Consider the following 17,235-nt stretch of genomic DNA (forward strand, 5'->3'; position numbering starts at 1 on the left):
TGGGAGTTGCTTTTTCAGGTTACCTTGCCCCCCAGCCCTGATAACTGAGCATTTGTTGGGCCATGTTCTACTGCCAGTTTACCACATGCTAGCAAAAGGAGTAATAGATTTCTAAAATGCACTTCTTTCAAATATTACAGAAATTGGAACAATCTGGTAGAAACTGAATTTAGCAGATATGTCTTTATGTAAAACTAGTTTAAGGCCAGAAGCTCCTTACTTTTTTAAAAAAATTGTTATATGAGAAAATCAGCCATGTGGATATGTGTACAGTCTTTTCAATATATGTATTATATTCTTGTACTGAGTTTCATAAGAAGCATGAGTTAATATTTGCATGGAATTTTGTATAAGTGATAAGCTTTATATTCTCCCCTGGGTATTTAGAGTCTCTGTTTGGAGTTGCCAGCAAGGGATGTGGGTGAATTTGTGTACAGGTGTTTATTGCAGCTACAGAATGAGGCCTGACAGGTGGGCAGCCCCTTGATTTCATGTTCAGTAGTGACCTTGTAACTCTTCACAGAGCACAGTAACTCAGCTTTTGTACCAGTAGTCACAATATTAGAAAAGGCTCATTTTTACACTCATCTGGAAATTTGTACTCAGGTCAGGCCATTGAGTGTTTAACTCTGAAGTAATGATGTGATAGCTATGAAGAATAGGGGTTTATCACATCCTTGCCATCTCTCCCAAAGGTCCTGAACTTGCACCAGTTCTCAGGTGTGCTGTGCCTAAACTGGATAAAAATGCTGTTCATGTCCACACCAGTGTTTTCAGCTGGGCCACCCAAAACAGATTTCTGCACAGGATCAGTCCTGCTGTCCTTGGGAAGCCACCGCCACACTGGTGAAATATGGAATCTTGGATCAGAGCAGGAAAAGGATGGAGTCCTTTCCCTCAGGTGTAAAAAAGCCATTGGTCAGTAAGGATTGAGGGGAGGTGAATGCAGCAAAAAATAAAAGTAGAAGGAGAGGTTTCCTTCAGACCAGTGGATGCTTCTGTAACAGGAGAAAATTACATGTAAATCCTGATTATTTGTAAACCAGCCCCCCAGCCCTCAGTCCCAGGACACAGATGCGATAACCACATTTTGACCAGTTATCTGCAAGGTATTCTGTGTTTTTTCCAAGCATGAGGATTTTGCTCTGCAGAAGGCCAGAGTAACAGCAATATATTTATGTATGCTGGTGAAAAGAACAGAGGGAAGTGACTAATTCATGCTTAAAGCCACCTTTCAGAATAGCTAGTGTATCATTTTTGGTGTACATCGAAATTGGAAACTACCTACGGAGAAAATGGCATTGCAGAAAGTACACCCTGAAGACATTTGTTATTGCAGAGTTGGTTAAATTATAGCCTTTCATTGAGGTTATTACTTGGAGTTCAATTAACATTTTAAATGTATGTTTGGAGACCAGCAAACAGGGCCTCAGCAGACAGGTGGTCTGGGTACAGAACACGTTCCCTGCCACCAGCATCACCATGGCAAAGCAAAGCCAGGAAGAGAAGCTGTTCTTTTCCATAAAAAGCCACAAACATTTTGTGAAAGCTCCTTCCATGTGGCTTCACAGGCTTAAAGCACTGCACTTCAGCAGCAGTTATGGTTTCATGGACATCTCAGTAGGAAAGAAAATTTGTATCAGACAGAAAGTCCCACATCTGCCTTTTGTTCAGGCTACATGGAGGCTGCCTTTCCTTCCATTAAGGAATCTCTAGTCCAGACATAATTTATTTCTTTACTGGAATTGAAAGGCAAATACAGTAACAGAAAAATTTGATTTTGAAGAATAGTTTTTGCCAAGCAGATGTACCTGAAGATGGAGGAATGCATGAAATCTAGTGGTACAATGAACTTGATTTGCATTAGAGTGGCAAGCTGAACTGCTTGAAGTTGCCTGTGATTTTTTTCCTCAACCCAGAATAGTGTGTTTTAAATAAAGGGAATCAGTTTAGCTTTCTAGTAAATACCTTCAGCCAGCATTTTCAGAAGGGATTTGTCAGTTGGTGACTGCCCTTGAAAGAGATTTGAAAGGCAAGCGGACGTGGCATCTAATGGAAATACAACGCCTCTCACAGCTGAGTTACTGAATAAAAAGTAAGTAATGAACACAAATAAGAAAAAATAATGCTGTGAGGGACAGAACTCCTTATGCAGGCCCCAGTAAAGTAACTGCTACAGACATGGGGATTTGCAGAAATCATGGGCACAGAGAAAACAAGGATTAACAGGCTCTGAAGAATCTCAGGCATGGGCATCTCTTGGCGCTGAGAAATATATAAACAAAAAATACTCAGCTGCAGAACCAACCCCATCCCTGCCAAAGTGCTGAGCAGTGTCACTGAGTATCCCCCTTCCTTCTTTTAGCAGTTGCAGGGTGAAAGTCACTCACCCCGTGGCAGAGGTTACCATGCCGATGTATAAAATATTGCAGTGGTTCTGTAGGTACGGAATTGAAGTAGGGCTCCATGTGGTGGTGTGTAGCAACTCCTGGCAAATGCTTATCTGTTAATGGCAACCTGTGTGTGCATAATGTATTACTGCACAGCACCTGTTCATGAGCAGATTGGTGTTTAAGCAGGGTTTGCACAAGGGAGAGACTTTCAGGCTGAATGAAAGCGTTCCTCTCCATTACAGGCAGCTTGTTTGTCACAAGCACTGGTGTTTCTTGAAAGTGGGAAACAACCCCCAAATACTCAGAATATTTAAAGTAGCCTAATTGCATGGTGATTGCCAGATTTGTAGCGAGTGGGTGGGTGGGATTGGTCTCTCACAGCAAGCTTCAGCTGCTCTCACAACCTGCCTTCAAAGAGCTGCTTAGGGAAAGGGGAAGGAAAGAAAGAGTATAAAATCAGCTGTTGAAGAGTGTCTGCAGGATCTGGAAGCTGCTGTGTGTCCCCGCCCTGCATGTCCTCAGATGGGCTTGGTGGGTGCAGTGTTGGCACCACCTGGGTGGCTTCTCCCAACACACTGTTCTGCTGCCTTCATCAAACTCAAAATCACCCCAAGCCTTTGTTGCTGTCACATCTGTGGTTTTTAAGGATTTTCTTTGTTCTGTTTGTTCTGGCAGAAACTCCCAGAACTGTCCTGTGGACAGCCTGGCTAAAGGGCTCTGGCCACAGGTCTGCTCAAACCCAGGGCAGCTTCAGAGTCTTCCTTCTGTGACAGTCCCATCATGCCCAAAGCATCACCTCCTAGCAGATCCCTGATAACTGAAAATTGTCCAGGAAATTGCACTTTGAAATTTGTATCATTATTTTCATTAATTTGTTGTGTATAGCAAACACTAAATCTAAATATTAGAATATATGTCCAGCCATCGTTTTCCAACAGAGAAGGGGCTTGTGTGCTCCAAGTATTGCTCTGAAATTATCAGTTTTGTTTCAAATAGCCAGAAATACATTTTGGATAAGCACATTAAGACGCTTATCCAAACTTTAAAAACTGACCTAAAACTGGACTCCAGATTTCATGGGAATGAGGAATTCCTTTCTAGTATTTCCATATAATTGAGTCAGAAGTTGATTAATACATTAACAGTTCTAAATACACACTGCCAGACTCTAGGAATATTACATGGGATCTAGAAAGAATAAAATTATTTTTAAAAGCCAATTCAATTTCAAGTTTTGATTTCCTTTCTTTGAGGTTATTACTTTCTTTAAAAAATGAAAACTTTATGTCCCTCTGTTGGAACTTTATTACTGCTTTGGCTGCATTACAGGAATATTCTAAAAGGACAGTGTTTTGACTGATGTGGCATTGACTGACTTGACCTGTTTGAGGAGCTGCTATTAAACCCACACAGGAACACTCTGAGCTGCGTGTGTGAGTTTGTTGAGAGCCTCCTCTGAAAAATCTCATCTAATGGTGCAGGATTTTTTTCTCCCAGTGCTGCACATCCTGTCCCCCCAAAAAACAACTTATATCTGCATCCTTCCATTCTCAGCTGAGCTGTGCATCAAACAATAACTGCTGCGGCTCTTATGGACAGAGACCTGGCTCCAGATTTATTCCAGACATGCCACAGGTGCCTATGTGCTCCCTGCTGTTGGCTTGTTTGTGGGTTTGGATTTCCTGTGCTGTCACACCAGAAAAGTGCCAGGTCTGAGAGGCAGTGGGCAGTGAGCTCAGGTTGGGGAGGATGCAGGTGTCAGTGCTGGGCATTGCAGTCACTGCTGCCAAGACAGGAAATGTAGGCACTTCCAGACAGCCCCATGCAGGGCAAAATGCTGAGCTGAATATAAAGGCACAGAAGATGTTGGCTTTCTGTGGTGTCTGTCTGCTGGAATCTGCAGTGCCTTCCTCTCACAGACCTGTCTTCTGCTCACACGCAAATTTCCTCTGTAAGACAGGCTTTCTCCCCTTTTTCTCCACATTATCAGCTCAGGGGTTCTTCAGAGTGTGGGGGAGCAGGGCTCAGTTTCCTCCCTTGCATTGAAATCTGTACATCCTGGCTCTCACCTCCCCACGGAAACTGCCCCAGGCTGGTCTCAGTTGGCATATTTTCTACTTCATCTGTTGAAATCCGGAGTATTTAGTAATCATTAGGTTCAATACAGAACTCCTAGGGCTGCTCTGATCCATGGCTCTCCAGTGATCGCAGGCACAAGCCCAGGGATGGTTGTGTGTGCTGTGCCCAGCTCTCTCCCTTAGGGCTGGAGAGCTGTCCTGGGGAGGGATGGCTGCCAGCTCTGTGCTCTCCCCTTCCAGAGGGTAGCCCCAGAGTGTTTCTTGGCTTGCTGACCCAAGAGGAGAGAGCCTCCATCACAGGAAGAAAAGGAGAGAAAGAACGAGAGGTGTAACTCAGCACCCTGCGTGAGAGTTCACATGCAGGTGGTGGAGTAGCACCCTCTCCTTTCCCACAGAGGAAATAAGAGCTGCTCCAGGATTTTGAAGCGGCCTGGGGTTGTGATCTGTGTGCTTTGGGGATGGTCCACTGGAGGGAGTGTGTTTTACTCTGTCCCCAGTGTGCAGGGACCAGGCTGCTCTTCTGCTCCTGCTGTGCTGAGGGAGGAGGGGCAGTTACCTGTGGCTGATTTTTTAAACAATAATGATTACAACGGAAGGATTCCTGAGGCTTTGTTGTTCTTGATGAGCCTGCCAAGCAGCAGGTATGACTTGACCTATCCTTTTAGCCTTCTGGCTGTGTCTCCCCATTTGCTCAGCATCCCTGTGTGCATGTTCAGGAAGGCATTTGATGCTGATTGGAAGTAATTCACCATCACAGTGGGGGGAATTCACTTACATTGCTCTGTGCTAACAGCTATAAGCAGTGATAATTAATAGCTCCTAATTGCTTAATCAGTGTAAAGTTTTAGACTATGTCATATGTGAAGGTTTTATTTTGTGTGGATGACTAAACCCCCAATTAATGCATCGAGTCACACAGCCTTACCAGCGCTGTCTGCTCCAGACAGAGAAAAATAACCAGTGTCTTCATTACCCCCCTCAGGTCCCTTTCTGTAGTCATTACTGTGGCCTGAAGACATTTTTCTGCAGCAGCTGCAGTAACGTTACAGTGAGCTCCCTATCAGCTCAGAGCTGTCAGCAGCAGATATGAATCCAGCAGCCTGAGCCCGTTCGGTGCTGCTGACATGCTCTTCTTGACTTTCCATTTATTCCTTTACCCCTGGTGGCCAATCTCCCTTAAAATCAAAACTGTCTGCCACCAGTGGATCTGGCAATACTCTGTGATTTTGCAGTTCTCAACAGACATTCGGTCCCTGTGCACACACAAGGCTCGTCTCCATCCCACATTACTCAAGGTAATGCATCCCTCTTTGGTATTCAGTTTTTGTTTTCTTTAGTGCTGGCTAAATTTTATCTCTGCTCCCTCTCCCTGCTCCCCCTCACGCTGTCCCTGTATCTCTTTCTGTGCCTGTCTTTCTGGGCCTATCTCTTGGATTGTTTTCATTTCCCAGACCTGTTTCCCAGGCCAGTTTCTTTTCAGCTGCTTGTCCCCGAGTCCCTCTCCATTTGTGTTTGTCTCTTTTCTTATCTGCTGAGGAAGATGAGGGGGAGATAGAGGTGTTGACTGGCAGAACTGGAACTCCCTGTTGGAAGTGATCGTGAGCAGGAGTTTGCTTCCACCCTTACAGAGCTCCTGGCTGCATGCATCCTCCTGCCAGCTGGGGTTGTGTCAGATTAGGCCAGCCTTTAAAACTTATTTCTCGTTCTATTTCTCTCTCAACAATGTCTGTCTTATTCTGTAACATTTCTAAGTCAGCATTTCTTATCTCAAGGTTTACATACAGATACATACTGTGTAAGTCTTCTGTCAAACTTTGAGAATTCTCTACAAATTCATTTCTCACAGGGTTGGGCTCGTAAGGGATGGATGGATGGATGGATGGATGGATGGATCCAGAACAGATGCTGTGCTTTTCCACAGTGTAGGTGTTTGTTTATGAATCCTATGCGAGTTTTCTGTGTAAAGGGATCCCATTCATATTTGTGCAGGGCATGGAGACTTCAGGAGAGAAGCAAAATTACACAGAGGAGACAGAAAAGCCAGTTTCTTACAATAAAAGTAACAATACCAATGCAGGTACAGCTTATTAAAGAAATGCCTGAATTTTATGGGACTAATCCTACTTTGGAAAACTATTTGGTGATAAATCCTTAGGTGAATTCATCTGACATGAATGAAAGCATATAGTTGGTTAACAGTGGAAGAATTGACCCTCAGATTTCTGCATCCCATAATGCTTCTACAGAAGAAGAGAAAATGAGCACTTGATATTTCTATAACGCATTTTCTTCTTTTATAGAAAGTTTTACTTCTTCTTGCAACGTGTGTCTCTCTTGCCATTAGGGAAGGAAATCTTGGGAAGTGTGAGACTCTCTTAGGTAATTAACTTTCAAATCCATAGAAGAGATCTGAAGGCTAGCACAGGGCAGGTAGGAAATGCAAAATTATTTTTACCTAACAAAGAAGTGTGAATGAATGAATGAATGAACATGTGACAATAGGAATAGTCAGACAAGGACAGGGAAAGCATTATAGCCTGATAAAGGCAGAACAATCCATCACAATAGTATCTTTAATTCTCCTTAATGCTGTGTTGCAGTGTTTGAATTACAGTTGGATTTTGTTATCTATGCATACACAGAACTAAGGAGTTTAGCTGCCTAGAAAAACAACACACAGGCCTATAAAAACCTTCTGACTCACCTAAGCCCTGCAAAGAACAGCCTGGGACTCTTAGCACATAGTATACCTGGAATTTCATGGACTTTAGGGCTGGTTATATCTAGAAACATCTCTCTGGCATCTCTAGCATTTTTGCAGGAGTGACTTTTTTAGGCAAAAAGAGGCTGCCTAAAACTATGTTTTGTAACCACCTAAGCCATTTTATTTTGTCTGTGTTTATTTGCACTTCAGTATCAGTGTGTTGCAGGTATCCTAACAGTGAATGATGATTTATAACCAGATAGAAACCATCTGTAAATGTAAGCTTTGTGCAAAGTGAGACATTTCTTCTCTTATTTCTGCTTTCCTTCTCCTTCTGAGAGGGGTCTGCTCGAGGCAGCTGGCATAGCTGATGGGGAAGAAGCAGAGTTTCTTCTCTGTCTGACACTGAGCTTAGAGCTGAGAGAAGCACTTCAATTTTCTTGTCTCTTCAGTAACTTAATCCTTTGTGGTTTTACTGTTTCTGAAATAATAAAGTCAGTCTGGAGTCAAAGGAAAGCCCTTCTCAATTCTCAGGAAAATACAAGGATGAAGTAACCTTGGTCTTTCCCAAGCTAGTGAGGAAACATTTTCTGCTGGTGACTTTCCCTGGCTGGGAAAGCAGAAGCATTTCCCACAAATAAAACTCTATCCTGGAAATGACAAGGAAGGTGCTCTTCCCAGAGTCCATAATTCAGATCTGGGAACATCTTAGCCAAGGGCCAAGATAATTAGCTAAGGGAAGACAGCCCAGGAGACAAAACATTGGTTTTCTCTGTGCAATTTGCCAAAGCTAAATTAATTCTCACGTTCCAGTGGGAATCTGCCTTTTCTTAACCTAGATTTCATTACAAAACCTGTGAAAATTATGGAAGCCTCCAAACTGGCACTGTGTGTGGAAAACAATGCTACTGTTCAGGGGCAGAAATGCACTCCAGTGTCCCAGTTGTAATGGGGAGGTAAGTTTTTTTTGGTAGGTTCTTTCCTTCCTTATCTTACCTGCAAAAGGAAAACATGTGCCTTCAGTAATGTGGAGAATCAAGTGAAGGGGCCAAGGTTGTGCCCTGCAGAGAGTTCTTTTTGGTCAAATTCTTTTAGTCCTTTCTGCTGTATGTTCAGGATATTTTAGACACAAGGAATAACTGAAATTATTTATGCCACAAATTGTTTCATATTTTTTTCTTTTCAAATCTGTTGCCTCACAGTCTAAAAATCTTAAGAAATAAATACAGGAAGATCTGTGAATAGTAGTGTAATTCCTCTGAGGGCCTTGTCAACCTTAGGCCAATACATTTGTTATCATTTAAGCCTGACATACAGATCTCATTGTGAGACCTGCTCCTCACATGAGTGCTTGTTATGCTCCTGAGTGTGTATGTTGACTTCCACAGGACTATTTCTGTCTTAATTTTGCAGAGCTGGTCTTTAATGGGTTTCAATCTGTCCTTATTACAGGACAGATTTTCCCTTAGTGGGGAAAACCTGGTGAAATACAGAAGGATGTGAGGGCAGAATCTGCACCAGTTCATACTGAGAGCAAGGAAAGTTATTTTTTTCTCTTTAAAACAAGCAAGCCAATATAGATACACTATTTGGTGGGAGTTTGGTTTTAATTCTCAGTATATTTGACCTTCAAAAGGACACAAAACAATGCAATTCAGAGGTGTGCTGCCTACAAGCTCAGCTCCTGGTAGTGTCTGTACAGCTGAGAAAAGTGAAAACAATGAAACAGACACTTTTGAGTTCCCAGTGAGAAAAAAGGAAACTGGCAGCCTTTTCTTGCTTTATTGTTAAATATCTCTATTTAAATGCAAATCATCATCTGACACTGCCAAAAAAAGTCATGTACCAACAGCAGGCATGCAAGTTAAAAAAATTTTTAAAATGATGTTTTGAAGATGCTGAATTGCTTTTATTTCCAGGAGAAATAGAGGTGGCTGAATAAATTTTTGGCTGCATACCGAGGCTCAGCTCAGCACCTAGGTGCTTCAGATATGAAGATTTGTATTTTAAGTACAACTTTTACAGAGATATGGGCAGGCTCTCTAGTTAGGGATCACTTGGAGGGATGCTGAAGTTTCTTCTGTGATATGCCCCAGCAGTATTACAGTGGAAAGCACAGTGTTTACAGAATGTTTAGGGACAAAAAGGGGCAGGAGCAGCAAAATTGCTGCCTTACTGTGCCTCAGGAATGTGTATTTACAAGTGACCTGTGCTTTATGGTGCTGGGTGCAGGGCGTGCAGCTTCCTCCCTGAGCTCCAGACCTCTGAGCGCAGAGAGGGATGAGACTGGACCTCAAGGAAGGGCTGGGATAGAGGAGAGTCTTGCACGAGGAGCCCACATTGTGGGTGGGTTGTGGCTCCTGAGCTGCCCCAGCAGGGATGGGAAGGTTCCCTGAGTGTGCATCCATCCTGCTCCTCCTGCTGATCAGGAGTAGTTAGTTAATAAAATCCAACTCCAGGGGAGCATTTCTATTCAGTTCAGCAAGTCCCAAAATCAGCTAACAACCTGTATCTTATCAAGCCTCATCTGTTAAAATTCTTCCTTTAATTTGCTGTTTATCTCACCATTTTAAACTTTCATTCTTATAAATCAGTGTGGATATATTTGCTTTCTGTGCAGGGTTCCAGTAGTCTCTTAATAATCATAATAATCGTTATTACTGATTAAAGTTGCATTATTCATGCCAGATGGAGTGCCCTCCCTGTCAGCCAGAATGAGTTTGCATTTATGTAGTTATAGTACATTTGTGATCTAAATAAACAGATGGTGGAAGGTGACAGAGAATTATGTGCTGGTGATATCAGCAACAATGTTTCCCAAGTATAATTGCTTTCAATGAACATGAATGCAACAAGGAGCTGGTAGCTTTAACAAGGTAGTTGGCATTCAGTGTGGTAATTACCAGGCAGCATCATCAATAGCACCCAGAATGCCAAGGGAGGAATGCTGGCTTTGAAAAATTAGTGACAGAGAGCCTGACTTCACACGACCATCAGGGTGGCTTGGCTCAGCTCTGTAACATCTCACAGGTGTGAGCACACTGCTCTAAGAGGAGCAGTGTTTGTCTTCAGGGTGATCCAGCCTCAGCTGAGAGACATTTTGCACTTTCTCCAGTGCCGACTCCCATCAGGGCACATGGCAAGTATTTGATTTAGTGTAATGGAGCAGTGTTAGCAGCAGCAGCTGTTAATACACGATTGAAAGGATTGAACCTGGATCAGGTTCAAAGGGGAAATTCACTTAACAGAATCTCAGCAGTACTCAGTGATGTATAAAAGTTTAATCAAACACAAGGTTGGCTTCCTGCGATCAAAAGCGCAGCGATAAGGACTGTGCAGAGTCTACCACAAGATTTACGTTGGGTCTCTCGCTCATCCCATCAGCTCTGGCTTTGTGAAGGGCTGGCCTGCCTGCCCCTCAGGCACTGCCACACCTGGGAGTGTGCCTGGACTTTGGCCACATCCAGATGGCAGCCATGGAATGGGATCTCCCTTCCCTCTCAGCCCAGACTGGTGTGGGACTGTCCGAGCGTTCTCTCCTGTGGTGCTGAAGTGCAGCCAGAGGAGAACATTCCAGCTCTTCTCCTCGCTTGCCAGTCCCAATCACATGGGTCAGCATTTTGCCATGACATGGAGATGTGAACTGACCTCCCATATCAGTCCAAGTGGATTTCAATCACTAATTACTAGATAGTTCATAAAAGCCTTCTATTGCTAATGCTTCTTCTTACAGCTGTATTTTACAGTGGAAGCACCTACAGTTCTTTTTCTTCAGGGACTAAACCCATCACTGCAGCCACGCAGTTTGTGGTGATTGGGAGTGGGGCTGGGGCCTCATCCCCAGTGGGCACAGCTGTGCAGGACAGGTGAATGCTATTGAAGGCAACGAGCCATGGAGTGCCCAGGGGCACTGACCAACCACCAAAGGGAACAGAGGGCACACAGGTGCAGTGCATCAACAGGAGGGGATAAAAGGCTGGGCTGAAGAACAAGAAGGGCAGATGCTTGCAGCCTGCTGAGGTGTCCTGGTGTTACTGTGTGCGGCCAGGTGCCTGAAGCCTTCTGAAAAGGTGAGGTGTTATTCTGTATGGATGGAAGCTTTCTGTAATTGTTTGGTGATACTCTGTGTATTGTGGTTGTCTCAACTGTGACAGTTGTTCAGATGAAATTGGACAGGAGGTAAGTAGCTGTATAGCTTTTCCAGCACAGCCATCTCCTCTCCTGTGAAGAAATCAGCAGGTTTTACATAGGCTGTGGAAAGCAATAGTGATAGCACTGAGTCATATTGTTCCTCAGTCCTCCAGACTTGCTCATACTTCTTTTTGTTTTAAACTTTCCAGGTCATTATACATAGCAAAAAGGTATTTAGAGTATAAAGCATTTAGAGAAGTACCTGTAGTTCCTTTAAGTTTGACACCAGGTCTGGTTATTTAGTTGGGCCTTTTTTATAGGTGCTGTTTCAACCTTGCTAAAGCATAAAAACCTTCGGAAGACAAGGTGGACTCTCATCTTTAGTGGTTGTTGGATGTTAAAGGAATGAAATGAAGGCACAATTCCAATCTCTCTCTTTCTGTCTGTCCTGCAGGTGGTCGTTGCCACAAGTCCTGCACGGGACGCTGCTGGGGACCCACGGAGAATCACTGCCAGACCTGTAAGTGTGTAAGAGTGAGAAACAAAGGGCTGGAAAACAATGTAGCAGACATCCTACTTGTTTTTTCTTTCAGTTGTGAAGGGATACTATAAATTCTGGGTTCAGTATAAATCTAAAATATACAAGGGTTTTCTTTCCCCCGTATGTTTTTATCAATAGATGATTTGCTTTTTTTTCGTACCCATGTGAATGATATTTTTCTTTCCTCCCTTGTGCTTTCTAAAACTCCTTATGCTAACCTGAATTTTCTTTTCACTACTTGGTGGCAACATGGAGCATGGCTCTTGAGAATATTGATGGCAGATTTGGAGGTCTGTAATGACACTGCAATGTTCCTGATGCTAAAATACTCTGGTAATTTCAATGGTAGCCTGGGAATGTCAGTTATCTTGCAGAACTGTTTTCTTTATAATAACTTCAGAATATATTTGAATTGTACTGGAAGAGAGAATAATAGGTTTTTTGTGAAGGAAGTAGTAAGTGAAGGGTCACTCATGATGTTTTTCTGTCCTTGTGAATTTAGAGAGCATGAAAATATGTTCCTTCTTCCTTCCTGAAGGAGCTTTAAGCTTCTTCACATAGGCACAAAAGAGCCAGAAGTGCAGTCACAATATTAGCAGATAATAATAAAAGAGGAGAAAATTGAGGGCTGTTTTTTCTACAAGTTTTTTTCTTTTTCCTGCTTACAAGAGGGTGAAAACCAGTTGCCTTTACTGGAACCACTCTTCCTGGGAAATGAAGTGGTTGCTGGGAGCTCCCCCACAGGACACTTCCTCAGCTTGTGGTTATTTCCTTGGCTGAGCTGTAAATGAGAGGAAGGACTGTGACAAATCACACCCAGTGGAGCACCCCAAGTAAATTCTGAGCTGAGGAGAGTCAGGCCAGAGTCATCTGCCTCTTTCCTGCGACTGGGTAGGAACAGTGCAGAGATGCTGCTTTTTGGTAGGGTTTTTGGGGGGTGTTTTTGTTTTTGCTTGGGTTTTTTTGACTACTTGGAGTGAGAGCTGGGATGAAGTTCGAACTAGCAGACAGCTTGAGGTGAATGTCTGATGAGCATGAGCAAGAAATCCAAGCTGCCCTGCTGCCCAAGGGGACAGAGCCATGCACCTGCAGAGGCTCTGCCACCCTGCAGGAGCTGCTTTCCCTTTAGGAGCATCAGTTGATTCTGCTGGAGAAGCTGCTCACAGTTACAGCTGTGTTCTTGTATCACTGCTTCATATTTATCTGCAGGCATGGTTGAAACCCCCTCAGGACACCTTGCAGGACTAAGGTACAGTGATGCAGGGCAGATTCTTCTTTGTCTGAATTGAGCTGGGACATCTCCTTCCTCTGCTGGCAGTCTTTTTGAAGGCACTGAGGAAGTCAGTGCTCCTTACCAGGAGAAGAAATAGATTCTGGGTTGTGTGCTTAAGTAGATAATGGAAAGGGACTTAGACCCTACCTGACCAAATTGTTTTATATCATGATTAGAATTAATTAATGGGTTTTTTTCTCTGTCCTAATGAGAAGCTTGTTTGTCTCTTAAAACTAGTAGCTTTGTAAGAAGCTGCATAACCCATCCAAATGGGTGGATTTATTCACGCCTTCTGTGGTGATCTTATCCAGGAATAGTTTAAAATCTTGGCAGTTATGTTTTGTAAGGAGCCCATGATGCTGGTTCAGGCTGTGTCTCCAGTCTCATGGCAAGTCCAGCTGTGTTCCTGCAGTGGTCCATGTGGCAGGATCAGCTCTCATGGTCTCAGCCTGCTCTCAGATAAGGGAACTGATTGGTGGATTAATGTGGAATTACCAGGGAGAGAAGAGCTTATCTGCAGGGCTGGGAAGGCAGGAGCTCAGCGGGGCTGCACAGAAGTTTGGCTCCAGGAGTGACAGCTCTCTGTCCCTCCACAGTGGCTGCCCTTGCAAATCCAAACAGTGGGGACAGGCTAAGGCACAGCCATGGAGTTAAAATAATAAACTAGGATAAACCATAACCCATCCAAGAGTCAGGGAGATACACAGATCTCACTCTTGTACTTGGGTAGCTACTCCACATCCTCTCGCCTTCAAGCCCACTCTGATGGTCAGGGACAGGAATTAGTTTTACATCACAGACTTCTTCTTTGCCTCCATGGCCTCACTGCCCCTTGGACAAGCAGCAGGATTGAAGGAAAAGGCTGGCACAGGGTGTTTCTTCAGTGGATTTTTGCACAATGTTTTTCCTTCAAACTGAGCAAAGCAAAGAGGGAGAACTTGTGTAGGGACTCAAAACATAAAAATGCAAGTGAGATTATGCTTTTGCTGCCTTCATGTATGATTTTTAAAGACATGCGTGGCTTTTGGGCTCACAAATGTGGTTAGATACAAGCTGTGTTGTGCACATTGTGTCTACCTTAACCCCGCCACTTTGGGGATGCACTTCTTTCCAACACATCTAGGAAAATGCTCCAGCAATGCTACATCCAGTGCCAAACCATTTTGATCCTAGAAACAACTCAGAGCTTCATTTTGATAATTTCTTTTTTTTTTATTGAGGATTGAAGCAAAATATTTTAATGAGCCCCCCTCCCAAGATAAGATTTAAATTATTTTCCTGGGAAAGGATAAAAAATGAAAGATCTTAATCCGTGTCTTTCATTTCAAATTACATATGGAAAAAAACCCAAATCCCTTTGTTTTTTTCATGAATATCATCTACCTAGCTGCTTATGTTACCTTCCAGCAATGTCTTTGTTGCTAACTCTGTCTGAAACACCACCTGCATCTAACTCTGTTCTAATGTCTCTCTAAATGTGACAAGAAAATTCATGTATTTAAGAAGACAATTAATAGGAAGTGTAAGCCAAGCTGTTCTGTTAGGAGATAGAGAAGATAAAATTCCAGGGTACTGTTATACACAGTTAGCAATCCTTTTTACTTTTATAATTAAAATATTAGTAGATGCTAATAGGAAGGATTTGAAATTGAGATGATATAACTTGTTTCAGTGTCAGGAAAGGCTAATATGAAAACACTTTTAAAAAGACTCTATTTTTCAAATTGTATTGGGCACACACTGAATAGAATGTAAACCACTTTAAAAAAATAATAACAAATGCCTTTGGAAGTTAGTAATTAAATTTGAAAATCCATGGTTAGGTTGTTAAAATTTTTGCTGTTCATGTCTGTTAAGAGTTTAATGCTGAAATTAAAACTTTTACAGTTCAGTATATTATTCAAGTGACAGATTATGCACTTTTCCCTAGAGGATTGTAACTGAAAAAGACAACAATCTAAATTAGCATATAGACTCAACTAAGGGAATGCAAAAAAACAAATATAACCTATAAATCAAACCTGAAACACAAAATATTTATTAAATGTCAAGTGCACCTTGACTCTGTGTATGCACAGGAGTGTGGTCAGGGCACAGCTGTATTTATACTGTCCTTGTGCAGCTGGTGTTGCTGAGAAGGTGCCAAATCAGAGAGCAGCCAAAGGCAAGCAGGATCCTGGTGGGGCTCACAGAAAGAGCTGAACCAGCAGCTGGGATCAATCAGGGAAACCCACACTTCTGCTTGGAGCCAGCATCTTTAATTAAAACCCTTGTACTGCTCTAATAACTTTGCATGTTGGGAACACTTTCATTGATTTCAGTTACCTCCCATTTTTGCCTTCATGGATTGATATTGTCCTGACACAATTAAAGATGAGGGGAAAATATAAAGGAGACTGATTATTTGCACATGTACACGAGGTGGTCATTTCATCACAGTTTATTGCTGTGAAATGCTGGTAGAAGTTGACAGTCTCACCCAGAAATCCATCTCAATGCACAGCACATTTTTCAGTACTTGGGTGTTTATCCTTTGGTCCTGGCCCTGACTGTGACAGTTCTGTGTAGCTGAACCCTCCAAATTCTTGGGATCACACACAGGATCTGTAGGAATCCAGGCAGATAGTTGTGCTGACCCTCAAAAGGTCTGCTTTGAAGCTTGGGGTCTCAGCTGGGATTAGTGAAGCTCTCCTCACTATTGTGTTGGGTGAAGATATGAGTACCTGGCACCCGAAATGCCAAATAGTTTGACATTTTGAGCAGCATTTATTATTCAGATAAGTCTTGAGTTACAGCTATAAAATCCATTGATTGTATTTGTAGGAAAGTGTTTTGGGGGAAAAAAGCTTGTTTTTTTTTTAAACAAGTGCAGCTGGGTGTATTTTCTGTGGGGTTACCCCCTGAGAATGATTGCAGGAAGCTGAAGTGGTGAGTAGTGTTCATTGGCATCTGAGCAATCAGATTGTTTCAGACCTTCAGAAAATACACAGAATTGCCTTGTGTTAGTTTTGGCTTGGGGAAAGACCTTAAATCCTTAAGATCCAGAGCCTGCCAAGCTCATTAATGTCTCGGTGTGTGTGGTGCCACTGAAGACACCTGACAGGTTCTCCACAGAGCTGGGCCTTCAGTAGCAGCTATAATGCAAATACGGCACACTGTGAAGCAGGAGATAGAGATGATATCTTCTGGCCTCTTCCTAGAACAACACATTGGCATTTTTGTGGGCATTGTTTGTTTTCCCTGAAAAATAAACTGGGGAAGAGCAGCGACAAACCTTTGCCGCAATTATTAATTTTGCTTCAGGAAAACCCACAGTGTTCCCTATCCTGAGCAGTGTGGTAGAGATCCTCCTTGAGGTGGTGTCTAATCAGAAGCAAAATATGCTTTTTAAAGGCATCCAGTTCAAGTATTGTGCTGAAGGGAGGAAAGAGAGAACTGTGTTCCTCCAGATCAGCCCTGGTGTGAATGGCCCATGACAAGATTGACCCCAAAACCTTGATGCTATCAGCACCATGCTCCAGCCAACTGAGCTGTTCCTCCAGGAGGAACCAGTGGCTCCATGGACAGGATGGACATTGTGGCCCACACCCAACAGCAGCTGGTTCTGGGGTAAATAAATCAGAGGTGAATCAGGCTCCCACTGATTACCCACACAGAGGGGCTTCACACCTAAACTTCTGGGGTTCAAGTAAAATGTCCAATAGCTGTGGGGCACAGCAAGAAATGCATTTAGCAGTGGGCTCCATGCATGGCCTTGAGGCACAGGCACAAGGCAGAATTGGCTGTGGCCATGTCAAAACAGGAGGTGCCATGGAAGGGGAGGCAGAGCCTTTGGGTGGTGGCCCTTGGCTCCAGGAGCAGCTGCTCCCTGGGCAGTGGTACAGGTGACCACAGAGGTTTTGGGTTGTATGGTGAACTGAATGGTCCCTGTCCCTCCCACTGGGAATTAGGGCCCTCCCTCAAGTCAGGGTAAGGCTGGACTTTGCCTCTCTGTGAGGCAGACAGTGCCCAGTCCAGGGCAAATCCTGAGCTGGTGGAAAACAAGACACACTCACAGACTAGGGAAGGAATTTGTTCATTTTCATGAGCCAAGACTGTCACACAGTGTGCTGGTG

At 43.3% G+C, this 17,235-nt stretch overlaps 1 protein-coding gene across 1 annotated transcript in view; it reads left to right on the plus strand.

Annotated features, from left to right (window-relative positions):
- The window catches only part of ERBB4 (erb-b2 receptor tyrosine kinase 4), a 584,914-nt gene that overhangs the window by 399,619 nt on the left and 168,060 nt on the right, over window positions 1-17,235 (plus strand). Inside the window, exon 5 of the mRNA XM_030952612.1 lies at window positions 11,761-11,826. Within this exon, the coding sequence (XP_030808472.1) occupies window positions 11,761-11,826 (66 nt within the window). The remainder of the gene's footprint in view (window positions 1-11,760; window positions 11,827-17,235) is intronic.

Source organism: Camarhynchus parvulus, chromosome 7 (genome assembly GCF_901933205.1).
Source record: "Camarhynchus parvulus chromosome 7, STF_HiC, whole genome shotgun sequence".
NCBI classification, from domain to species: Eukaryota; Metazoa; Chordata; class Aves; order Passeriformes; family Thraupidae; genus Camarhynchus; species Camarhynchus parvulus.